The 27,873-nt window shown below is 41.2% G+C and overlaps 1 protein-coding gene across 1 annotated transcript in view; it reads right to left on the reverse strand.

Moving 5' to 3' along the window:
* Positions 1 to 27,873, reverse strand: part of SLC12A8 (solute carrier family 12 member 8) — an 86,296-nt gene that overhangs the window by 22,970 nt on the left and 35,453 nt on the right. Inside the window, exons 6-8 of the mRNA XM_081327940.1 lie at positions 20,357 to 20,470; positions 12,469 to 12,556; positions 9,721 to 9,808 (exon numbers count right to left, since the gene is read on the reverse strand). Coding sequence (XP_081184066.1) covers positions 9,721 to 9,808; positions 12,469 to 12,556; positions 20,357 to 20,470 — 290 coding nt within the window. The remainder of the gene's footprint in view (positions 1 to 9,720; positions 9,809 to 12,468; positions 12,557 to 20,356; positions 20,471 to 27,873) is intronic.

Consider the following 27,873-nt stretch of genomic DNA (forward strand, 5'->3'; position numbering starts at 1 on the left):
GATTATTAAACTTCTATCATGCCTTCCTTCCCCACAAAGCCACTATAGCCGAGCCTCTCCACAGGCTCCTGGACAAGGGCACTGCCTGGTCCTGGACCAAAACGCATGAAAATAGCTTCCAGTCATTAAAAAATATTATTTGTAACAGTTCAACTGTCACACTCTTTAGAGAAGACACACCAGTATGCATCGCTTGCGATGCATCTCCCTATGGAATTGGGGCGGTGTTAAGTCACCTATACAAGGATGGCACCGAAAGACCCATAGCCTTTTATTCCCGCACACTTTCAAAAGCTGAAAGAAACTACGCGCAAATCGACAGAGAAGCACTAGCAATAGTCGCAGGGGTAAAAAAGTTCCATGACTATCTCTATGGCAGACCCTTTACTATATTCACGGATCACAAACCCCTGCTAGGAATATTCACCTGGGATAAAACAACCCCACAGATTCTATCACCAAGAATACTGCGCTGGTCCACCTTCTTGTCAGCATATTCATACAAATTAATACACAAACCAGGAAAGGAATTAGGACACGCAGACTGCCTCAGCAGACTGCCTATTCAAAGCAAAGACACTGACCCAGCACCTGCAGGGCTCATTCTGGCAATTTCTCAACTTCCAGACTGCCCCCTTTCCGCCAAAATCATAGCTAAAAATTCAGCTAAGGACAAAGTACTGAGCAGAATTCTTAGGTGGACAACCACAGGATGGCCAACCAAAAATCCACACCCCCAATTCCAGCCAAACTATAACAGGAAAAACAAAATGTCATCACACTTGGGATGCCTTCTGTGGGGAAACAGAGTAGTGATACCAGACAAAAACATAGCACAAACACTAGACACCTTACATGAAGGACATCCAGGCATAGTTAAAATGAAAGCTCTAGCCAGGAGTTATGTGTGGTGGCCAGGCATAGATAAGGATATAGAAAAATACGTGGGAGGGTGCTACCCCTGCCAAACAACAAGAAGCGAACCACCCCAAGCCCCAGTACATAGATGGGAAACAACAAAAAAACCCATGGTCACGCATACATCTAGATTTTGCAGGACCAATCCAGGGGCAGAGTTTCCTAATAATAGTTGACAGCTACTCAAAATGGCTAGAAGTAATTCCCCTTAGGAAAACCACTTCAGGAGCCACCATACAAGCCCTTAGGAAGATCTTCACCACCCACGGCCTCCCAGACACCATGGTTTCAGACAATGGACCACAATTCACCTCTCGTGAATTTCAGATGTTCGCTATGAAGAACTGTATTAGGCTGGTCACGTCTGCACCGTTCCACCCATCGACGAACGGGATGGCTGAAATTATGGTGCGCTCAACTAAAGAAGCATTAAAAAAGTTCGTAAAGGGGAACTGGCAGCGTCAACTCAGCCAGTTCCTGATGGCACAACATACAACTCCCTGTACAACAACCGGCAAAAAGCCAGCGGAGCTAAGATGGGGAAGGAGACTGATAACGCGGCTCGACAGACTGCATCCCGACACTTACATTACGGAGCCGGATCACCCACCCCCACCCCGTACATTTAAACCTGGGCAAATGATCTGGGCACGATCATACACATCCAAAAACAAATGGGTCCAAGGGACTGTATTACAACAAACAGGACCCATTTCCTATTTAATACACACGCCTACGGAAGGCAACCTACGACGGCACATAGATCAGCTCAGGCCAAGACAACCACAACTCCACCCAGACCTTCCCCCACCGGACAGCCAAACCCCACCCCCCCTAGACATTATACCTGCACCAGATCAGGAGGAAGGGGAGCAAGAAAACATACCACCACCGGAACAAGACAACGCGCCACCCCCAAGACGTTCCAATAGAAACAGAAGAGCACCAGCGTATTTAAGGGACTATGAATGGGCCGGCTCCAACAACCAACAAGGGGGAGGAAACAATCCAGGGGAGGGGTAAGGGGTGTAATGTATATGTACAAACGTTATTAACAAGTTAGAACCGTTTATTCCGCTTATTTCTATGAGGTAAACACCACTGACAGGGAAACACGCGGGAACTTTGACAGCTGTCAAAGTTCCCCACCAGGGCGCAGGCGCAGCCATTTGACAGCTCGCGGCTGTCAAAACACCAAGCCGGCTCACCATGCGGGAAGACGAACTGTCAAAGAAGCGACGGCGGTGATTGGTCCGGCTAGACGCGGCGCCAAAAGAAACGATCCTGATTGGACCACACTGACAGCTGCCGGCTATAAAAGCCGGACAAGTTATTCTGTTATTTGCCTTGCTCTAAAATAAATCCTAGTTAAGTAACCTGTCGTCCCGAGTGGTCCTTCGGCTACTTCAGCCGGGACCTGAAGACCTGGCTCTTCGAGCTCTCTGGCCGAGGCTGAGAATTAATCTTAATTTTAACTGGGGTTTTATTTATGCAGGGACAAATATAATTTTTTAAAATTTGTTTTTAACTTTTGTATCTTGGTTTTTTAATTACCCTGTAAACCGCCCTGAGTCCTTCGGGAAAGGGCGGTATATAAATGTAATAAAATAAATAAATAAATAAATATTGTTTCCAACTCTTGGAACCTTTGATTATAATCCCTCTAGGCAATTTGTGCATGTTAACAAGCAAAGCTAGTACATTACTCCCTCTTTCTCCCCTATTCTTTTATCAGGATCATAGCTGAATGCTTCACCTTGGCATCCTATTCTGCATGATTAATTTTTCCTCCTAGACAGTAAAGTCCAAAATCCTGATGCAAAGGAAAGTAGGCCATATGGGATAGACTGTGAGTTCAAAACTCCAATCACATTTGTCCTACTTCCCAGGGATGATAAACTTGCCTTCAGTCTCTAGCTACAAATCTGTACTGCAAATAATTACAATAACCATAATTAGGAATGCCAAACGGTAACTGAAAATTGTGGGCTATATTATAACACAGACCTCTGAAGCTTTACTAAAGTCCTGTGCTCTACAGGAGTCCGCTGTACAAGGAGTCCTGGAATTCATTTAAGATGTCAGAATTCATCAAGTTCCACCAAACCAAGCCAACTTTATTTTTTTTTAATAAAAACTGCTACTAACACATACAAAATACAGAGAAGATGTGGTGATAGTTGGGGAATATATGGTTATAATCAAATAAATGTAATTTGAAAACGGCATTGTCAGGTAACAGTACTTAGTGCTAGATCACGCTTTGTACATAATTGAAATGGTCACATTCAAAGCACCACGATATTCCACTCACACTTTCTGTGGAAGATGGTTTTTGCACTGAGACAGTCAAAAGTATATTTGCAGGTGCAACTCCTATCATATAATGCTGACAAATTCTTCATTGTTACAGCTTAATCACTTCATATATTCCTTTTTTCTCTGAATCAGGCTGAAGGTAAACCTTGAAGCTGAGTTGATGTGGATACATACGTTGCCATCAGTTTTTCCCTGACCAGTAAGTCCATCAGAGAATAGGTCCATCAAGGGGATGGGTCGTTCTAGATCAGGGCTTTTCAACTTTTTCACCCATTGTACCACTTTTAGGATATGGCAACAACTGAGTACCACCAGTCACCTAGCAAGGTGTCAAAAACTTGATGACCCCCCCCAAAAAAGGAAAAAAGTGATGAAGTACAGGTAGTCCTCGACTTACAACAGTTCGCTTAGTGACTGTTCGAAGTTACAATGGCACTGAAAAAAATGCCCCCCAAGCCACAGCCGAGCAGGACACCTGCCTGCCCACCCGGTGGCGCTCTTCCTCCTGTCCGAGGTTTTCATTGTTGTGAGCATTTCTGTTGAGGATTGACAGCGGGGGTGGGGTGGGGGGTGTTTAGTTTTTATTCCCCGTCTGCTGGGTGGTTGCAGCAGATTTTGGTCACTTCACATGACCCTGGGACACTGTGACTGTCATAAATATGAATCAGTTGCCAAGCATCTGAATGTAAATCACAAGACCCTGGAGGTGCTGCAACATTCCAGCTGATCGGCGCTTCTTCTGGGCTCAGCAGAAGCGACAGGATCAGCGCCGAGCTCCAGCTGGAGCCTGGTGCTGATCCTGGCGCTTTCACTGAGCCCTGACAGCCCCGTAGCTCCAGCCATCTCTCGCTCAAGCTTGTGCGGTGCTGCCACCGGTTCAGCTCATTCCCCTCCCCCGCTATCACTTCTCTAGGATAGTCGCGTACCACCTGCCAGGTGCCAATGTACCACAGGTGGTACCCGTACCACTGGTTGAAAAGCCCTGTTCTAGATTTATGGCTCCTGCTGGGACAGCAGGTAAAGATTGTGGCCAAAGGGCCCTCTCACCAACTCTTCTTGCATGTGTGCACCCTATCTGGGGCTCTACAGTAAGTCTTTTATCACCATCTGATGGGACTACTATAACAAACTCTTCCTGGGTCTATCATTAAAGGCCATTAGGAAGCTAATGGTTGGTTCAAAATGCAGCAACCCACGAACCTGTGGCTACCATAGTTGAGAGTGTACAGCACTGCTTTTCTACACTGGCTGCCAATTGGTTTTTCAAGTACAATTTAAAAAATTGAATAGAATAATAGAGTTGGAAGGGACCTTGGAGGTCTTCTAGTCCAACCCCTGCTTAGGCAGGAAACCCTATTTCAGACAAATGGTTGTCCAATCTCTTCTTAAAAACTTCCAGTGTTGGAGTACCTACAACTTCTGTAGGCAGGTTGTTCCACTGATTAATTGTTCTAACTATCAGGAAATTTCTTCTAGGTTGCTCTTCTCCTTGATTAGTTTCCATCATGTGCTTTGGAGAACAACTTGACTCCCTCTTCTTTGTGGCAACTACTGAGATATTGGAACATGGCTATCATGTCACCACTCATCCTTTTCTTCATTAAACTAGACATACCCAATTCCAGCAACCGTTCCTTGTACGTTTTAGTCTCCAGTCCCCTGATCATCTTTGTTGCTCTTCTCTGTACTCTTTCTAGAGCCTCAACATCTTTTTTACATCATGGATGCAGTATTCCAAGTGTGGCCCTACCAAGGCATTGTAAAGTGGTATTAATACTTCACATGATCTTGATTCTATCCCTCTGTTAATGCAGCCTAGCACTGTGTTGGCTTTTTTGGCTGCTGCAGCACAGTGCTGACTCATATTTAAGTGATTGTCCACTAGGACTCCGAGATCCCTCTCACAGTTACTAATATTGAGCAAGGGACCACCTATACCAGGGTGTCAAACTGCCAGCCCATGGGCTGGACGCGTCATGTGGAAGCTGTGCCCACCCCAGCTCCAGCAAGGGCAAAAAAGTCACGATATTTCGCAACATGTCACGTGAAGTGGCAATTTTGACATCCCTGACCTATACTATAAAAAGTTGGCTTGGTTTCTTTTTCACCTACAGCATTGCTACCAGTACCAGAGCAGCCAATTTGAGAAGCTACTATTGATGGAGATATCTGGAGAACTAGAACAAGGGGGTGCTGGTTTTCTATTCTGCTGAACAGATTCCTCACTGAGATCAGGCTTGCTTTTTCTTGCTAATATTTCAGAAAATTTTAAAGATCAAGTTATGATGGACAGCCATCTCCTGGTTTTGTTAAGCTATTTACAGTCTCTTTTTTGTGGTCTGTGATTTTTGTTTGGGTGGGGTTGTTTCACTGTTTATGACCGTATTGATTTTTATCTGGTTTTATACTGCCTGTAAGTCTCCAATTGTGATGGGGTAGAAATGAGATTAATAAATAAATATAAATAAATAAATAGCCAAATTGCATTTGAAAATAAAAAGTCTTCCTAAAAATAATGACATACATATCCTATCGATGTGTAGAAATTGAAATTCTCCTATGCATGGTGAAATCTAATTCTGCTGGAAGCGAATTGTAGTTTAATCCTCTTGTCACATTACAGCAGTTTCTTCTCCGCAAAATGGAAATAAAACTCCTGTTTCTCATTTTGCTTCATGATGCATAAAGATGGATACAAGAATTCCATTGAAAACAAATTGCTAAACATTTGCTAGAAAAGTGTAGACTGATCTTCCATATTGCCTGTATTCCCTCTGTTTCTTTAAAGTAACATCTATGCATATGTCTTCTTATTATATCTATTAAATGCACATTCTGACAACAAGGCCAGCCAACACTGAATAGGAACTGAATTCTCAACTGGACAGAGGATATAGTAGCCTTGCCATATAAAACAAGAGAAATCCATCAAGAATAGCTTCTGCCTACAAATTGAATGCAGGACTACCCAGGAACACAGTGTGATGTATTTCCTGGTTAGGTATTCAACTTATTGGGTGAGTCAGTCATTCTTTGTCAGCTTAATTTATTTTACAGAGTTGTTAAGACAAGATGAAAGAACCCCACTCTTGTTGTTCTGAAATACTGGCAAGAAAGGCAGGATTGCAACTCATGGCAATAGTTGAGGAGATGAATCTTTTAGGCAAAAGATTTAAAAAAGCCTACCAGGCACATGCAAATGCCCGGAGCACAATCTGATATTCTCAAATGTATATTTGAGAATTTGGTAGACTGTTATAGAGTCTGGGGGCCACAGACTAATAACCAATGGTTTGAAATGAATTTTTTTCTATCGTCTGTATGAGAAAGAATTTTTCATGTCATACAACCTGTCTCTCTATGTACCAGTTTAATGTCATAAAATCTGATTTCAGGCTAAGTGAAAAATAAGGTACAAGGCTCAGTTAATACAGTGGTAAGAAAGTAAAAAGGCATTATATTGTCTCATGTCATATACACATACTGTGTTTCCCCGGAAATAAGACCCAGTCTTATATATTTTTTGCCTCCAAGAGAGGCACCAGGTCTTATTTTCGGGGGATATCTTACCCTCTTATCTTAGGACCACCACAGCCAGGCCTCCCACGCCCCGAGACCTGTCAAGCTGCTGCCTAGGTTCTTCTGTGGCTATATGCAGCCACGTCACGTGATGCATTGCAACGGTGCTGCTACTTGCGGCAGACCACATGGCTCATCGCACCAATCGTGCCAGTGCCGCCGCTTGCGGCAGGCTGTGTGGCTCGTGGCACTAATGCCACCACTCATGGCAGCAGGCTGTGTGACACGTTGCACCCATCACGCCGTTGCTGCTGCTCGTGGCAGGCCGCGTGGTGCATCGTGCTGATACCGCTTGCAGCAGTCCGTGTGGCACGTCACACTGCGGCACGCACAAGTGGCGGCACCGGCACAATGCCCCGCACACCCTCTTGCTGCAGAACTCAAGAGAACAGTGCGACAGGCGTCAGGGTGTGGGAGGCCTGGCTGCAGTGGTCCTAAGGTAAGAGGGTGCGAGGCGCATGGGGCAGCTCCACCACCCCCATCTCCACTCTACCTTGATTTTTACGAGTCTGCACTGCCCCCAAACTAGGGCTTATTTTGGGGTTAGGGCTTATAGTAGATGCACACATAAAATCAAGCTAGGGCTTAATTTCGGAATATTTGGGGGGAAACACGGTATACATATTAAGGCAACCAAGAATACCTAAGGCTTTTAAAAGAAAAAGTAAAGTATTTTGGGAAAGAACAAAGTACCTTAGGTGGTGAGAATAATCTCTTTCTCATTGTATTATTTTGAGGAAGAGTTAGAGTGTACTCCGGGTTACCTTACAAAACACAGCAATGCATAGGTAAATGGAGCAAAGTGAAGAAGTGAGGCTGATAAGATGGTAGCAAGTAAGAGAAGGTTAACATTGAATACCATAGTAGCATGAAGGAGAAAATGCCCTGGAATGCACATGATCAATTCTGTGGCAGGCTGTCATTCAAGGTGCTTGCCAGGTATGTTAAACACGTGGAGGCAGAAATTAGTTTGGAGCATCTCTCCAAGCATAAAGTTTTTTTTTAAACTACTGGGATTGGAATTTCCTTCAGAAATCATGGGCGCTCCATCACTGGAGGTTTTTAAGAAGAGACTGGATAGCCACCCATCTGAAATGGTATAGGTTCTTCTGCTCAATTAGGGGACTGGACTAGAAGACCTCCAAGGTCCCTTCCAGCTCTATTCTATTCTAATTCCCACCTTGACTTTATAACATGACTGTCTGTTTAGCAGGCCTTACCTTGGCAACAATGGTCTCTTAGTTTCTGACAATAAGTTTAAATAAAACACCAGAGAATTTCTGAAAGCCTGGCATTCCAACAAAACAGCCATCAGCAGACATATAGCGATAACCCCCATGTACATATCTTTTAAAAGATAAATGTCAAGAAAAAGAAACAAATACCCAGAAAACATCCTCTCTAGCAACCAACGGTCAGATAAGCAAGAAAAACCGCTCGCTAAACAATCAGAGAAAAAGTAACACTCTAATTAGGATATTACCAGGAAAGAATCACATTCCAACCATGTCTAGCAGGGCAAGCTACAAACAGCCTACAAACGTCACTCTCCAATTTAACCAAAAAAACTGACTGTAATATACAGATGGAACAATAGGAAAATAAGTGTGTTAGCTCTACAACGAACCTGGCTGCAGCCATCTTAGTTGTTTTAGATTGCCACATGAAAGGGAGGGGGTTGAGGAGTACCTTTACTAGTCTAAACAATTCTGAGTCCCGTGGGAACCAAGGTTATTCGCTCGCTTAGGATGAAGGGTTGGGCATTTTATTAGAAAGCCTCCTCATTGGGGAACATAGCTGATTCCATAGGACTGGGGTGGGAAGTTTTACTTTGTAATAGTGTAACTCTTTGGAGGGATTTTCAGACTTGGTTTCACTTTTGACCCTGCCAATATTTTATATGTAATAAACAGGTTCTTTGTGGAAATCTCAAGCCTCGGAGTTCTGATTTATTTGGCTCCATCTACGAAAGGCCTGAGGTTTACATCATGCTATATTTTAAGATAACTTTTATAAAATGATGTACCATTGGTATACATCATCAGAGAAATTGTCTAGAATGTATAACACTTGAAATTTATGTTGGAAATGGGAACAACGTGAATACAAATTTTATCATGCTTGGTGGATATGGAAAAAAGCTAAAACATTCTGGATACAACTACATACACTGATTCGGGGTTTTTAAAGATTAATACACAATAGAGACCAGAGGGTTTTATTTGGGTTTGATGGACAAACATTTGAAAAAAGTCATGGAACTCGTTTTCATACATGATAAATGCAGCAAACTGTAGAATAAAATCATGATGATATGCTTCAGGCACAAAGTGATATCCAGTGTTGTATGTATAAATCATGCTTCTGTAACTTTTTTTTTCCTTTTCTCTTTCTGGTTCTTTTACTCACAAAATATATCCTAGAGCAGAGTTCCCCAACGTTTCTGGTTTTGCGGACTGGTGTGTTGGGGGGGGAGAGGGGATGGTGCCGCATGAGGGCAAGTGCACACATGCACGCACCCAACTCCATTTGTGTGAGCGGCCTGCATGCTCGCCTGCCGGTCAGCAAATAAGAGTGTGCACATGCTTTCGCCCACTGCTTGTACAAATGAGGATGCATGCACATGCATGCTCTCCAGCCATTTCCGTGGACTAGTTGCAAACCACTCATGGGCCACTAATAGGCCACAGTCTACAGGTTGGGGACCCCTGCCTAGAGGGTCTCTCCTAACTATGGGAATAACTGTAGAGCACATCCATGGAGCTATAGGTGAGAGGAGGTTATACTACTTACAGTTGATTCTGAGAAGCAGTTTGGCCAATAGATAAACATTAATACTCTTCATTGGGAGACCACATAATTTAATTCAAAATTAAAAGATTTGCCTTATGTATTCAAAGTTACCTTTTCTGCTATCATAAAATTATAGCGGAGTGAGTCTCGGGTACAAATAGCTCCCAGTAAAAAAACAAAAACAATGTATAAAAACCACCTGCAAAGAAATAAAAAAATATCACAGCTTTTTTAAAAATAACTTCCTTAATAGCATAAGCTAGTTCAGTAAGCAGTAAATTTTCTTCGCTCTGAAAAATATTTTAATCGTTTTAGGAACAAATGTGGATGCAACTGAAATGGATGCAAATTTGGAGGCAAATGCTAGAGGAACATGATTTCAATCGCACTCTCCAAGAATGGAAAGGGACGACCCAACTACGAAGATCCAAAGTTGGAAATTCTCTCCCACATGTAACTGTAACTTTAGGAAAATGTATTCTAACATAGTCCTGGTGCCTAGATTTCAATGGTAGAGGAACCATTGATGTTAAAGTGGTACCTCGGTACTCAACCGCTTCAAAACTTGTCAAACTTGGTACTTGGCTCACTTTGACATGAAAGTACTGTCCTGGGTACTTGTTGTTTGTTTGGTACTCGACACTCTGCGATAGGAAAAGGGGGAATGGCTGCGGAGAATGGAGAGGAAGTCAGCCAGGTTGGGAAGGTTGCTGACATAGAAAAGGGACAGACAAGAAGCCAAAACAAAAGTTCATGTGGTAAGTCACATGATTTGTTTAGCACTCGTCATTTTTAGAACTTGTCAGTCCTCCCAGAACCAATTAATGATGAATACTGAGATACTATTGTGCAAGGGAGTTCCACTGAGGAAAAGGGGCCAATCTATCTGTTAACGGGCAGGTGTAGAAACATCAATTCTTCCTCTACCATCCAAATCTAACTCCTAGAATAGATCCTCAATTTATCAGTCAGCATCTATTTGCTTAGAACTAAGGATACATTGCTAAAACATTTCCTAATTTTATGAATTATGTATATTATAGTTTTTCATGATTGTATCAAAAAATAATGCCTAGGAATTGAATTCAAATTAAATTAGATCCTAATAAATGTGATTAATTCTTGCACATTTTTGAAAACAACAATGTTCCTCAAAACAATTAAATCAGAGTCAGAGCTAAGGAAGCTATTTGTAGTTATCTTTTATTCAGATTATTGTGAAAAAGATAATTCACTGCTATCATGTATGTACTAGAAGCTGAACTGAGCAACCTAAACAAAAAGACAGGATATACTCCCTCAAAGATGCAATATAAAAGTTGGAGTATTGAAATCAACTAAAAATAGAAGGCAAGGGAAAAGGGACAAGAATGAGAGAACAGTAAGAGACAATGTATTCATATATGCATATCAGACTAACACTGATTATGGTATCTAATTTATTTATTTTTTATTTTATTTATTTTAATCCCATTTATATCCCGCCCTTCTCCGAAGACTCAGGGCGGCTTACAATCTAAGCACAAATCAAATGTGCTTAGCAATAGCCTTCATTCTATGTATATGCCTGCTTATTATTAGGGCTTTCGCCCCCCCCCCCAAGTGGCATTATTACAAAGTCAGCTTATTGCCCCCAACAATCTGGGTCCTCATTTCATTTGGGTAATGAAATGTCTGCAAGAAAACAACCAAGCTCAGAGAGCACCAAGGACCCCTTATTTCAACCCTAAGCTACAAATATTCTCCTTTATTGGAATTTATTCAGACCAATGTTACACATTTTGCAACAACCGTAAATGTTGAAAATGTAAAAACGTAAATAGCTAAAAAGTAGTTTAAAGGAGAGAGGTGACTCCATATAATGAGGTGGATTACTACAAGTTTATTTTTCTTTTCTTCTTGATTGACTCAGCCGTTCATCCTTCCGAGGTCGGTAAAATGAGGACCCAGATTGTTGGGGGCAATAAGCTGACTGAGTAAACTGCTTACTGGGGGCTGTAAAGCACTATGAAGAGGTATATAAGTCTAAATGCTATTGCTATTCTTGTTGAAACCTTCCTGAAACCATGCTCTCGTTTACGAATATAATATGATTAAGGCTGGTAATCTTCTTTACATGGTGACACACAGCATACCATTCAGCAATTGGATCTAACTTCTCTAAGCCTACAAAATATTAGATCCTTATGTTTAACTGCTGTGTTATGAAGTAGCTATCCAGCAAGGAATGTAGTCAAGTCTTTGTCAAGTCTTTAAGTCCTGTCTCACGTTCTCTGACTATGATTAAAATCATTCACCTGTAAATGAAAATGAGAAAATATCATATAAAATCAAGGTATCCCATATACTTTGTGGAGATGTGGGCAAAAAAATTTAATGACTTATGAATGATTAACAATGATTAACAATAATTATTAAGGTAGTGGGCCTGCTTTAGTTAAGAATCCTTCCTAAAAATCTGTGTGCTATAAAGTGCATCTAGGGATTTGTAGGGAGCATAAGAAAAGACAGCCCACACCTTACATGTCACTCATGTACTAGGAAAGACAGCTAATTATTTATTTGTTATTTTTATCTATCAGTCTTAAATTTATTCTGAAAAGGTATATGTTCCCTAAATTTGGAAAAGTGAAAAAGATGGGAGGATATTAACTAATTTATCTCTTTGTAATATGTCCAGGGCAGAAAGTGATCAGGGGTAAACAGCTGAATCCCTGCCAACTTTGATACAGAAGAGAAGGGAAAAAGGAAAGGTTATTATAATGGAAAATGGACTGACTGCAGAACAGTGATGAGCAGAAAGTTAGTTTGAGCAGAAAACAAATGCTTCAATTTTTTTTATTATTTATAAGAACTTACGAAATGCCAATGGCAGATAGAGATCCTATAGGGATATCCGTTGCGGGTTTCCTGAGATCCCCACTCATATTAAACCCAGCCATCACTCCTGCAATTTGAGCACACATAAAAAACAAACACAACAGTGTTAGAGGGCTGTAAGAAGATGACCTTTTTTTAAAAAAAACAAAAACAAAACAAAAACCCAACCCTGGTGCACATACTGATATCGGTGCCATGTATACAGCTTCGTGATTAAGCAACTGGGTCTCCACTGGCAACAGGATGCTAACCACATACCCACAAAGAGATTCTTTGTTCTAAATTGGACAATGTACTAGAAGAAAGGCACAGATTTAGACAAAAACAGCTTATCTGAAAACTATCACTTGAAAACAGTCCCTTTCCAAATGCCAGCTAACACTGAACTCGGCAGACCTTTCAACTAGGCTCCCCATTACATGAGTGGTTATCTCCATATACATGACAGATTCTGACACTTTCACAGGAAACATTTGTTCCCTGTTTTTAAAAAAAAAAACAATAAGCCTTCAGACTTATATTAATTTACTCCTTACTTTTTGGAAAAGGTGGCTCTTTATACAAATAAGCAAATTAAATTAAAAAGTATTAAATTGTCCTCAGCTTACGACTACAATTGAGCCCAAAAGTTATGTTGCTAAGTAAGACAGTTGTTAAGTGAATTTTGCCTTATTTTCAACCTTTTTTTGCCACAGTTGTTAATAGAATCGCTGCAGTTGTTAAGTTAATCACCCAGTTGTTAAGTGAATCTGGCTTCCCCACTGACTTTGCTTGTCAGAAGGTCAGAAAATGTGGTCACCTGACTCCAGCACACGACAACTGTCATAAATATAAGTCAGTTGCTAAGCATCTTATCAGGTGACCATAGGGATGCTATAATGGTTGTGTGAAAAATGGTCATAAGTCACTATTTCTGTGCCGTTGTAACTTCGAACGGTCACTAAATGAACTGTTGTAAGTCAAGGACTACCTGTATTTGCAAAGTCACACTCACACATTTAATAGGAAATGGAAATAATTATCCGACAACTCTAATACAATTTTATCTTTCAGTAAAAGACTATTGAACCATATTTGCAGCCCAAAGTCAATTAATAGGATCAATATCCACCATCTATTTAAAAGCCATCAATCAGTTAGATGTGTCTTTGCCCAAATAGTGCTTTTGCTTTGTTCTAATTCACTCTAGTTCTAACCAGGAGATAATCCACAAGTGTTTGACAACTTATAGTTTGATGCTTTCTACATTCATGCTCTGTTAAAGCGGCTAAGACCTCCATAAGAATAATGAGTATAAACTATAAGTTTATGGGTCTTTTTATTAATACATAAGCTTTCACAGTACTAATCATATTTGTACAGATCACTTAATTCTGTGGGCCTTATTTCTGAGTAATCAAGCTTAGAATTGCTGGGCAAGTAAAACACTTCAGTCAAAAATCATCAGACAGAGGAATATATTCCAGTTCACAAAGTAAGTTTATGGTAAATATTTGTATACATCCAAAACAGCTTAACAGTGTTTTAAAATCACCTATAATTCTTACTGATCTAACTGCAAAATCAACATATCCCAGGCCTACAAGTTTGCATTCAACTCATTTAACAGTTTTATTATTTGGATAATAAAAAGTCATTTAACTATCACATGACAAAATATTTGGGAAGAAAGCTAGAGACTTCCTCTGAAATGCTTTAAGTACCAAGTATCAATTTTTAAGAAATGAGCTGTTTTGTGTGACGGTCTTGCTTATATAAGTATATAATAACATTAAATCATTATCCTTGTCTCACTGGGGCACATGGCAAACAGACATACATACAAAGAACAGAGGCATTCAGGGGGGAAAAAATAACACAAATGCTTCAATTCATATTAGTGCAACTGTTTCCCTTCAAGGAAATTGGAGCAAGGAGTGACTTAGCTCAATACTATGGATTAGCATCAATGAGACCGAATCATCACCTTGAATTCTGCTACAGTGCAATGAGGGCTAGAGAGCGCTTGGCCTGTGCAGCCAGAGATCAAATGGCTTCTGTGACACCACCAAATTAGTTAAATTCTCACCATTTTTATAGAGAATGGCTCTCTTGCATACATTACTCAAGCTGCGTTCTCCCTCCCCGAGCATAAGAGCAAATCTATGTTTATTTTTTTCTAAAATGAAAAGAGACAAAGAAGCAGACAACAAACTATAGGAACAGAATCACCCACCCAAAAAAGCTTTTGCTGAGCAGCAAGCATGTGATAAAGCACAGATTTATAGAACTGTGTTAGCAGAAGAAGGTGCTAAAAATAATACCAATGCAGTTGTACTTTTTTTTAGTTTTCTACCTGTGCGTATGAACATGGAATGACTTTCATTCCTTGCACCTTTTTACATTCATTATAGACCTTTAAAAAAATGGAATCATTTGTTGACTACCAGTTATCTGGTGGATGCAGAAATCAAAACATTTGCTCTCTCTTTACCCTCCTTTTGGCCACTGCATATTCCCTTCTAATTATTATTATTATTGTACCTTTGAGTCAGTATTTACTCTTGGCGACTGCCTGAACAAGTTCCTGCAGTTTTCAGAGTGGTTTGTCCTTGACTTGTCTCCCTTCTTCCTGGGCCAAAGTCACTCAGCTGGATTTGTGCCAAAGGCAAAGCTAGAACTCACAGTCTCCCAGTTTATAGCCTGGTGCTTAACCACCACACCAAACTGACACTTCTAACGCCTCTAACCAGTTTCAATTTCTTCTGACTTTAACTACCCCAGAAACACCTATCTTGATTATCTACTAAAATGCATTGCAATATGCCCTGGGGCTAAGCAAAGTATTTTGTTTTCCACTCAGTTTTCTTTTTAAAGATAGCCCTGTAAGAAAAACTCACAAGGCCACATGTCTGAAATATTTTCCACTCAATGGTGCAAGAAAGCCATGACTCTTATCTGAAAAGCAGCTAGGGGAAAAAAAGGATTCTAGAGATAAATTAAGGCAAGAGGATAAATCAGAACCTATTTTATAGAACCTCTATAAGCGAGGCATGTCCTTGTGTTTTTAAATATAATGATAGATGCTTGGTAAAAACTTGAAATCAACAGAATTAAAAAGTAGGCACAACACATCAACATTGTACAGCAGGGGTGGGCAATTAATCTTCCTCGGGGGCCACATGAGAAACTTGGGCTGTTAGAGAGGGCCACCGCAGCCGTCTCCCCCACCCCGCTGCAGTCATGGACTGAATGGGGCATCCAAAGGGCTGGACGTAGCCTGTGGGCTGTAAAATGCACAGATCATACAGGGTGTTATGAATCTATGGTATATAAAGTTTCACACAACTATTTCAATAAAGGATGACCATATTTCATTGAAATTATGCACACGTATAATCTATTTCTGTAAACAACTTGTTTATAAGTCACAAGTAATAGGAGATGTTCAATCTGGTGAGTAATAAAAGGTAAAGGTTCCCCCGCACATGCGTGCTAGTCGTTTCCGACTCTAGGGGCCGGTGCTCATCTCCGTTTCAAAGCCGAAGAGCCAGCGCTTGTCCGAGGACGTCTCCGTGGTCATGTGGCCGGCATGACTAGACGCCAAAGGCGCACGGAACGCTGTTACCTTCCCACCGGAGTGGTCCCTATTTTTCTACTTGCATTTTTACGTGCTTTCGAACTGCTAGGTTGGCAGAAGCTGGGACGAGTAACAGGCGCTCACTCTGTTACGCGGCACTCGGGATTCGACCCGCCAAACTGCCAACCTTCTGATCAACAAGCTCAGCATCCTAACCCACAATTTATTTTGGAAATGTTGACATTTTTTTTGTCATTGTGGTTAGTAGTATGAAGAGAGTTTCTAGTCTGGCACTCAGTCTCCAGATCACTGACTAATTCATGCTGATATTGAAAAACAAGGGGGGGGGGGAAAGAACAGAAACCTATGGGTACTAAACACACAAATCAGGGGGGTTGAAAAGGAAATCTTCCACTGCCATTTTTCAGTGTAGTTCAGAATGGGAATTCATGCTTAGGAAACTGGACATTCATGTGTTTCAATGCAGAATATTTTCCCAGAGTAAATCTATAAAGCGAGCCTGCTTTAATGGCACTAGGCCTGTGTCTGAAGCATTCTGCATCATGGTGAGAGGCCTCCTCTGAATAGTCAGCAGTTTCTGCACACATGATTTAGAATTTTCTTACACTTTTTCACACTGAAATTCTCTTCTGGCTATTGGCTATTCTGGAGAAGGCCCTTGGAATTATATGAGACAAAGCCACATAGCACTTTCATTTCACCCTTTTCAGAAGCAGGGAGCTGTGCTGTTCCATGAAGCAGCTATAAAAGGTGCGTTGTTTTAAGAAGTACCAAAGCAAGGCAACCCTCTAAAAGTTTGTAAGCCAATTTCTTGTAGAAAAGAGGGAGTGGGTTTAGGTGTTGCATCCGGGTATTATTATGGCCTGGTTGGTTTTAACCTAGCATATTTGGCAAATCCAACATAGGATTTGTTTAATAAATCACAGTTACATAAAGTAATGTTTAGTGTACTATGTGAATCTTGCTAACGACTTGGCTGATACCATTCAAGGATGGTTGGGAGGGTTAACATACATTGGCCTTTCATGCATCAGCTGATAAAAAGTTGGGAGGATTACATTCCCCATCTCTTGTTAGTCTGGCTTCACTAGTTAGAGAAGGTATACAATCCTATTTCCTGATGAGAGAGAGCCAGGCCTGATCTCTCCTGCAAGGATGAAGGAATCAGTTTGAGACTTACAGCATCTAAAGCATTCTTGAATGCTCCGGGAGATTTTCCAGGCTTAATAGCAATTGCACTTAGACTTATATACCACTTCACAGTGCTTTACAATCCTCTCTAAGCGGTTTACAGAGTCAGCATATTGCCCCTAACAATCTAGGTCCCCATTTTAGCTCGGAAGGATGGAAGGGTGAGTCAACCTTCAGCCGGTGAGGCTCGAACTGCCAAACTGCTGGCAGCCGGCAGTCAGCAGAAGTATTGGTTGATTGACTGATTGATTGATTGATTTATCATACAGCAAGTAGAAAGAGCACTAATTCTAGGATTCCCAAGAGCCCTCTGTGGTTATGGGAAGCCTAAAATGTCCACTATTTGCTGATGAAACTGGGGACTGAATCAAATGGCTACAGTAGAGGTGTAGTAAATCTTGAGGAAAGTATAACCAAATATCTATTAGAGTACACATTGAGTATACACCTATTGAATAAATGTGGTGGGATGTTATTACAGAATCACTACAGGTCAGTGGTGGCGAACCTATGGCATGTGTGCCAGAGGTGGTATTAGGAGCCCTCTCGGTGGGCACATGCACCATTGCCCCAGCCCTGCCTCCCCCTGCAACCCCACCAGCAGCCTGCCTGGAGGAGAGTCTCCCCCAGGCACAGCCCACACGGAGCAGTGCAACCAAACACATGGCATCCGGGCAGCAGGGGCAAGACTCAGCCCTTGCGCCCCATCACATGCAGATGATGTTGTGGGGTGTGGGCGGAGGGCATGGCCACCATGGTGCTGCAAGGCCGCCTGGGCGATCTGTGGTGAGTGGCCCTGTGGGTGGGTGGAGCAGGGGTTGGAGTAGGGGGCAGAGCAGGGGGCAGGCTGGGGGACGGGCCGGTTTTTGAGCACTCAGTCTCTAAAAGGTTCGCCATCACTGCTATAGGTTGTGGTGGATTATCTGGTTAGAGTTTGTTGGAAGAGTTTCAATTATTCCAGCCTCAGAAAGTAGAAAAGAATATTGTGGGTTTAACCAATTACTTATTCTTTCTTAGATCCTGGACCACCTCCGGAATGGTTGGACTGCTGAGTCCAGAAGAAGGGCAGAACGTTCCAGCTTTCTCCAGAACTTTCTGTTCCTGGAGCAGGTACGTATTGTACAAAAACAGTTATTGTCCTTAGCACCTTTGAGAATTTCCTAAATATATTCATTTATTATAGGAAAGGGAACATTAAACTAGATGACTGTATTCTGTTTTTTTTCCAAATTTGCCATGCACACTCTAAAGCAGAGCTTTTAAATCTTTTCACCGATTGTACCACTTTTAGGATACGGCAATTTTCAAGTATCACCTAGCAGGGTGTCAAAAACTTGATGACCAGGAAAAAAAAAGGAAAAGAAAAAAGTGATAAAGTACAGGTAGTCCTTGACTTACAACAATTTGCTTAGTGACTGTTCAAAGTTACTATGGCACTGAAGTGACTTATGACCATTTTTCACACTTATGTCCGTTGCAGCATCCCCAGGGTCATGTGATTTATATTTGGATGCTTGGCAACTTATTCATCTTTATGATGGTCACAGTGTCCCAGGGTCATGTGATCTCCTTTTGCAACTTTTTGACAAGCAAAATCAATGGCAGGGCTGCTGGTGGCCAAATGCTAAGGCGGGACTTCCTTCAGACACTCCCTCCCTTTCATTCCAATCTCCCTCCCTCTCTTTTTGTTTCCCTCCCTCCCTCCTACCCTGCCTCCCTCTTTCTCATTCCCATCTCGTTCCTTCTGAAGGAAGAATTTGCCCCACCCCCCATATTTTCCCTCTTCCATATATTTATCAAGCAAGGAAAAGCCTCCAGAGACAGAAAAGACAAGCCGCTGAGGGAACTAACTTAAAAAGGAGCATTCCCCTTTAAGAATTAGCTATTGGCTAGAAAGGAAAATTAAGCAGCTGGCAGCCAGCACTTAAGAAAAAACCAACAACAAACAAATGTAGCAATTACTGGCTGCCGGCTAAGGCAACCTCCCCAAATGGCTCCATTTATAAGTAAAGGAATGCTACAGGCAAAAACCATTCAGGACAAAAATACTTCAAAATCTGTTGCAGCAAAACGTACAGCTAACAATAGCAGAACAATAGAATTAGAACCCCAAATCCAACACAGGACATCAGCCATCAGCCACAATAGAAATTGCCACTCCTTGAGAATACAAAGCCCACGTTGCACAAATCCCAGAACTTCAAAGTCAAAAAATCACATAAGAATCCTTCCACTTTCTCGGTTTGTTGGTCAGCTGATCCAGAAGGGAACTGCTGAAACAGAACTCCACTTCTGCCAATAAATATCTCCTCTCGCGCAGCTGGAGCAGCCGGCTTCCTCTTGCCTACTTCAAATGGCAGTGCTTCATTTTTTTTCTTTTCTCTTAAAGGTATAGCCTCCCAGCTGGAAAGCAAGCCCTCGCCTTTTTCTTCCAAAACTTCCTTCCTTTCCATTTCCCTCCCTCCCTCTCTCTACCTCCCTCTTTCTCATTGCCATCTCCTTCCTTCCTTCCTCCCTCCCTCCCTCCATGCCTCACCTCCAGCTGATGCTGCCTTTCTTCATTCCTCATGGAGGGCTACCCCTCCCCTGCTGTGTTTGCCTCCCCTGCTACGTTTCTTGCCTGCATTTCTTGCCTGTTTGTCGCTGCCACCTATCTGCGCGCCTGGCACGGATGGCTGCCACAGAAGTTGTCAATCAGCTCCCGGCCAGCCTGTTTGATCTCCTCTCCTCTCTCTCCCCTCTCCTTCTTTTCCCTTCAGTGCAGCTCCAGCTGAGTCCTCTTCCCAAGGCTGCATCTTTTTTTCTCTCTCCCTCTCCTGCCCAAACTGCCTCCTTTTATAGCCTCTCCTGTTCCCGCACCCCCCACCACCACCTTTCTCTTTTGAGTGAGCTGGAAGTGCCAATCCTGGGGTCTTTGCCTCGCCCCAGCAGCCCTGCAGCTCCTGAGGACTCTCTCACAGCAAGTCCTGTGCTGCGCCACTTTGGCTCATTCCCTTCCCTGCTACACTTGGCTGGTCTGGGCAGGGCCACGTACCACCTGCCAGGTGCCAATGTTGAAAAGCCCTGCTCTAAAGGTCCCATCAAATTTCATGGTACCTGTGGCAGCTGGGAAGAAGACACCAAACACAGTGAAGAAAGATTCCCCTGAGCTGTAATCTGGCAGTGTGTTGTTCAACAGAAGCTCCTCTGAATAGCCAATGAAGCCATATTCTGTGGGTATGAAAGAGAGGGAAGAGCTCAATATTAGTATCACAAGCTGTTGTAATTTTGTAATTCTCCTAAAAGCATGTTCAACAGGAAAGTATTGTTATACACCAGTAGTTTGGAAATTAACAGAACAACAATTCTGCACTTTGAAGATTGAAAAAAGTGATTAAAGTTCACTGAAAGATAACCTTTTCTGTCCATTACAGATAGTCCTCAAATTACAATCACTCATTTACTGATGGTTTGAAGTTACAACAGCATGAAAAAGGTGACTTATGACTGGTCCCCACACTTGTGACCGTCGCAGCATCTCCATCATCACATGACCAAACGTTGGGTGCTTAGCAACCCCCATGTATTTAGAATGGCTGAGGTGTCCTGAGGTCACATGATCATCATTTGTGACTTTCCCAGCCACTTCCAAAAAGCAAAGTCAACGGGGAAGCTTGAGTCTCTTAATGGCCATGTGTTTCACTTAACAACTGCAGTGATTTACTTAACTATCATGGCAAAAAGGTTGTAAAATTTGGCAACAGCCACTTAACCAACCACCTTGCTTAGCAATGGAAATCTAGTCCCACTTGTGGTCTCAGGTTAAGGACTACCTATATATAACATGGAGGGACGTGGTGGCTCAGTGGGTTAGGACGCTGAGCTTGTCGATCAGAAGGTCGGCAGTTTGGCGGGTTGAATCCTGAGTGCCGCGTAACAGAGTGAGCACCTGTTACTCGTCCCAGCTTCTGCCAACCTAGCAGTTTGAAAGCACGTAAAAATGCAAGTAGAAAAATAGGGACCACTATGGTGGGAAGGTAACAGCGTTCCCTGTCCCTTTGGCGTCTAGTCATGCCGGCCACATGACCACGGAGACGTCCTCAGACAAGCACTGGCTCTTCGGCTTTGAAACGGAGATGAGCACCGGCCCCTAGAGTCGGAAACGACTAGTACGCATGTGCGGGGGAACCTTTACCTTTACTTTAAGCAAGGCCACAGAGTCCACACCACCTAAATTATTGTTCCATTCAATTTTGCCTTTATCGGGAATATTACATCAGTTCTGTAGTCTAAAAAGGACACCAATAAACTGGAATGAGTTCAGAGGAGGAACACCAAGATGGTGAGAAGACCAGAAGTCAGGGTGTTTTGGGGAACAATGAAAGAAATTGGTATGTTTAGCTTTTGTGGGGGAAAAAATCTATCTATTTGGTCACTAGGAGTTGAAAATAACTTGATAATACATAATCAATCAATGTTTAGCTTGCAGAAGAGACTGATACAGTAATTATTAATAGTCCTCAAATATCTAAAAGACTGTCATATAGAGAGGAGAGTGGACTTGTTCTCTGTTGCTCTGGAAAGTATGTTCAACAGTTTTCTGTTGAAACTGCAGGGAAATAGAGTCAAGTTAAATATTAGGAGGAATTTCCAAATGACAAGAGCTATCAATCAGAAGAGCAGATTGTCTCATGAAATGGTATATTCACTGGAGAGCCTCTATGCTTTAGCAGATTCTGCACTGAGCAGAGGATTGGACCAAATGACGCTGAGATCTTTTTCAGCTCTGCGATTAGATGAAACAGTTAAAAAGAAACCCACACGTACTACACCAGAGATATTTATTCACAACATTTTAAACTAAACATAGCATAAAAAGTATATATTTTGAAAAGGGAACTAGAGATTCTGGAATTCAGATACCGCTGAATTAGAATTTCCAATCTTTATCGCCCCAGGGAAAGTTCCTTTAATTGCAAAGATATTTGGGCGATACCATCACTTTCCTATCCAAGTAAAGTTGGCCTGAGTTGTCTGGGCCTGTTGACATCTGGTAGAGGTCAAGGGAACCACAATGGTCATCTCTATCTCCATTGTTAGACACTGCAAAAAAAGAAAATTGTTCCTATTGTCTTGAATAATGATTACTGGGCCATGGAACCTGGGGCATGGTGGCTATTATTCACTTATGAAGTTTGAAGAAGGCCATCACAGTAAAACTTTATTTTTAGCTCCCTTGGTAAAATTATTAGGGTTGTGCCCCACCCATTAAAAAAATCAAGCAAAGGAATGCTGAGTAGCCAGATTTTATCCCACAAATGTCACCACATCCCAGATCAAGCGCATGGCGGGTGTCATTACAAAGAACTCAAGTGAAGAGAAACAAACATCCATAATCCCCACTAGTTTTCTTAAGTAAATAGAGGAAACTTCCTATTTGCTCTCTAAATCTAAATTACTGGAGAGGTTTGTTTTTGAACATGTTTAAAAGCCTGTATGTGAGAAAAGAAAAATGTTATGTTTTAAAATTTTAGAAATGTTTTAGCATTTTGCAAAATAGGTCAGATTTCCAAACTTTGTAAAAAAAATATGACGTTTCTGCCTACTAATTTGAGAACCTGGAAAATTATTCAAAAGGTAAAATTCCAGTCAGTGAGCAGTGGTTATATGGGGTGAGCTGTTATGTAACTGCAGCAAAGATATCCACCATGGCAAGTTCTGAGAAAGCTGGACTTCATCATAGATTATTCAAGTTTTGGATCAAATTCAAGGTAAAGCCAGTTCAAAAGTTAACAGTTTGCAAGTCTTGGAACTGAGGCTGTAGTGCGAAACCTAATAACACAGCACTGAAAATATTCTGAAAGGTTTATCACCATCGGCCAAGCTGTTCTTATAATGGGGGCGGTGGGGTGGGGAGATGTTGAAACAAACAAACAAAAAGATTGTAAAAATAGGAGCTTAAATCAAAATTCCAGAGAATGAAGGAGAAATACCTTACTCAGACTTTAAACGTTTTCAGATGCTAGGATGAGGGGGATTTCAACTAAAGCTGGCATGCAGTATTCATCGTAATGGACTTCGTTTGTGCTATTCAGCAGTATAATTTCAATTCTTTACAAATCAGCTATGTAATATGCAAGATAATGTTGTATAGAAGTATACCTATGCATGATGCCCACGTCTCCATAATGGAGTATTTTGTTATCCTTTTAGGTCAGGCAAAAGGTTTTTATTATTATTGTTACTGTTTTCAAATCTTTTTGAGACCTTAAATTAATAATGCATTATCTATACTTCTATGTTATAACTTTTTATTTTATTTTACCTCTTTTGTGTGTGTGTGTGTGTGTGTGTGTGTGTGTGTGTGAGAGAGAGAGAGAGAGAGAGAGAGAGAGACAGAGAGAGACAGAGAGAGAAAGAGCGAGAGCGACAGAGAAATTGATCTGGAGAATGTGTACAATATAAAAATAATTAGGATCCAGTACTCATGAGCTTATGCTATATCCCAGAAGACAAACAGCAAATTTTCTACACAGCACACCTTAGAACTAATTTAAGTAACTCACAATAAAAATATGCATCATAATCTATTTAGTTCTTGGACTGGGGGGAATATCTTGGCTATTTTAATTGTTCTATTTCCACCTGGGATAAGGACAGTGGTAGGATTCAGCCAGCCAGCTCACACCTCTTCGGCAGAACCAGTAGCTAATTTTTTGTTGCTCAGGCCCAGAATGGACTTCAGGAAGTGGGATCCACACAGAGAACCGGTTGTTCACATATTTGAATCCCACCACTGGATAAGGATATTCTTACCAGTAATTTCAGATAAAAGTATTTGCTAGCAAGGGAAGTTACTTTTAAGGGCTTTTCTTGCCAGCCTAGTTGGCCCATCACCAGAAGTAGTCAGCAACCGTTCTTTGATGATGTCACTCTTCACTCATCTCCCTCCCATTGCAAATATTATCTATACGCACATTTTCCTGCTTGACTTTTAAAGTACTGATTTTCTCTTATGATGCCTTGGGCAGCTCTATCCATTTTGGCTGTTTTACTTCATTTCTTTACAAACTAGCCCTAGCAGTTCATTGGATACTTTGCAGAGGAAAGAATGCCTCACAGCCCACCACCGACTTTTTCTAAGAAAGTCCATTGCTGCCTTTGTTACAAGGCGCTCTCTCTGGCACAGCACTCGGAATGCTGGTTTCAGATTGCAGAACACCCATAGTCATAAAAATCCAGAAACAACTTAAAAAAAAACACAACATTTTTCTTTTCATGATCTCATTATTTTTCTGAGCTTTAAAAAAAAAAGTCCAGGGGAACTATATTTTTCCTTTATTTCAACTCAGGGACATTTTGCCTGTAAAGCAAGTGCTGTAAAGAAAAAGAAAAAAAACCTGTGAAAAACTCTTTCAAAATGCAAAACAGATGGCTGTGCCTGCAAATATGTTTATTATTTGTATTTATTTGATTTTTTTATTCAATCTCTCTCTCTCCCTCCCTCCGTCTATATATCTATCTACTGTACAGACACACACACACACACACACACACACACACACACGGTATCTCTATGTATTAATGTGTGTCTATATTTTTCTGTGCAGTAAGACTTGCCTACAGAAAGTAAAATGAATGCTGATTGCTTTTCGAGGAAAACTAGCTTAGAATTAGCCAGCTTAGAATTAACCTTCAAAGAGTGGTAGGAAAGTAGCAAATTTAAAATACAGGAAGGATTTGCCCTACGATATTCATCATCATCATCATCTCATATTTTCTGTAATTACTTGGTGTACATTATTTCCTGTACTAAGGATATAAGAGATATTAATACTAAGGGTAGCATCTTTTAAAAACATCTTTATTTCATCAAAAAGAGGGGAGGGTTATTCACAATGTAATTTAAAGCAGTTGTGGTTAGCATGCACAATGTTTTATTTATAAATAATCAACATCAAAATTTTAAGAAGTTTGAGAATGAGCTCCCCTTGAGTTTGAAATTCCATGCCTTGTTTTATACTGCAACATGTTGTTTTTAAAAAAGGTTGGGGTATCAACAATTTGGCATTCTTTAATTATGTACATTGTCTCATTGCTGAATTTCAAACAGAAATTCCAAAACTACACCTTAACGATCCATGGCTCATATTAATTAGCATATGTATTTGGAAATAAGCTTCATAGTGAAGTATTATAATTTTAACACCTCTGAATTCCAAATGAATGAATTTTTCAAATATCAGTTGAAAAATCAGTGTACTGTGCTACCTTTATGGTCTGGAAGAAATGTCCAGGGAAAAGATGATACATAAAAACACAATCAAACCAAGACACATCTTAGTCTTTTTCCTGTTCTGCATCGTCAACCTGATGTTTCTGGGGTGCTTATAAGCAGAAAACGATTATTACAACATGGCACATTAAATACAAAACAGGCATTGACAAGAATGTAAGATTGCCAGTTCTGTACACAAATACTGCACGGTAATTAATTTGTTGTAAGAGGCAGAATTTTGAAAGAGAGCAGAGTGAAGGCTTCACTTATTGTTCCCTTCTGTACAGTCTTCAACCCAGTAAATTATTCAATTACTACAGTATTGATTCTGAATTCCAGAGGACAAGCCAAGCAAAAGAAAGTATGCAGAATTTAGCTAAAATGGCTTATAACAATCTAACAAAGCCGAGCCGTGAGAATAGCAATTCAGCCTCCTTATCTATTGATGAAAAAGAATGCGCTCCCTCAGATGAATGATGTGTTTACCCAAAAGGAAATCTCCACCCTTCTGAAGTACTGACTATTTGTTCCTTCCAAGTTACTGTTTGCTGATTCTGACTGGATCTCCCAAGTCTTCCCATTTAAAGGCAACCTCTCCACCCCCACCAAAAAATATTCTGGCAGTGGCTAGATGCCCAGAGTCCCTAAAGCTGGATTTTAGGGGAAGGTACTTCATGGCCATCTCAGCTGCTGTCAGAGTTGGGGAAATGGGACACTTTGGAAATAGTCCTGCATTATTTGCATCCAGAGAGGCAATTATTTGCAGATATCTCCAGGAGCATCTCAGCTCTAGCTATGGCTTGCAATTCAAAGGGAAAACAATCTCTGTATACAAACCCAGTAGAGTAAAAGTGAAACACAATGTTGCTGCATCTTAACTTAGTCCAGCCAATGTTGTGGATGTGCCCTCCACTTGTTATGATTGCTTTTCACAAGCACAAAATTAGGCTGAGCACAGAACTAAAGCATCCCAAAAATTATCAGACTGTAATCCTATATTCACTTTAGGTTGGCAAGGATAGAGTTGCAATTATGGCTTCCATTAAAAGAAAGCAAAGTTAGCCCTTAGGAGATGGGACATCGTTCAGTCAGAGAGCATGTACATCTTCAGGCAAGGCAGGAAAGACAGCTAAGAGCTACTATCAGTTGGTGGAGATTGGGGTCATGCAGTACACAAAACTTTCATTTCTGTGCAACAACCCAGTTACTGTTCAATATATATTGTCTTACGTCATCAGCCGGGCTTTACAAACCACAAGGCCCAGGTTTGCACTAAACCAAACCCAACCAAGTCACATTACAACATAGCATGCATTAATCCAACTTATGTTTGGCTGGAGTAGAATAGATGTGATCAGTGCTTTTTTTGTAAAAGAAAAAGGTGCCGGAACTCACACACGTCATACAACCCGCCTTGCCTACCCTACAAGGTTCCATCCAAAAAAGGTGCTGGAACTCCGTTCTGAGCGTTCTATGAGAAAAAAAGCCCTGGATGTGATTGTACATGTTATGAGTTATGGAATGCAGTATATCCACAGTTCTGAATTTGGTATCAGGTATCAGCAAATTAAGACTACTTCGTTTATTTTAATTGGCTTAACTAAATAGTGCACAAAATGTATGGCTGCTACCAAAGGCAACACATTTTGCATTTCTCCTGTTTATTTTTTAATGTATAAAAGTCATTTCATTCAACAGTTTCCCAACTCTCAGTCCATATCATTGGTAGTTACTTGTAAAGGGGAAAGAGAGTGAAAACATCATCGATAGGGAGAAAGAGGCAAACATCCCATTACTGAGTTGCTTTGAATGGTGAGATGACCAGCATATAAATTTAAAGTGTTGAGAAGACAAGAGGAGGCATCTAGTATGTTCCATGCAAAGTAATAACCAACTAAGAGATAGATCAAGCTATAAAGAGGGAAGGCTCCTGAGAGCTGGGTATGGTTTGAAGACACATTTGTTGTTGCTATCACTAAGCTATGACAATATCTGTGCATTATACTATAGATTTCCACTACAATAAAGCTGAATAGAGCTTGTAGGCAAATCTGATCATGACCCACATGCTCTGGTTTGTGGCACCTTTCCTACACTGTCTGTAGACCCTCTGAAACCACTTTACCTTCCTGCTGTTGCTGGGTATTAAAAAAATACTGGACCCACACACAAGGGAGGAGGGATAGTAGCACTTAGAGTTGTAAATATGGCGGAAGCATGGAGTCAATAGCACATACACCTGAGGATGTGGGACAAGAGTTAAGGAACTGAATGTTTCCGCATCACTACTAGATTGTACAGTTTGTGTAATGCCTGCTCTTTTAAATTAGAGAAATTCACTTGCAATTTTGTTGCA

The sequence above is a fragment of the Vipera berus genome (genome assembly GCF_964194415.1).
Source record: "Vipera berus genome assembly, chromosome: 1".
NCBI classification, from domain to species: domain Eukaryota; kingdom Metazoa; phylum Chordata; class Lepidosauria; order Squamata; family Viperidae; genus Vipera; species Vipera berus.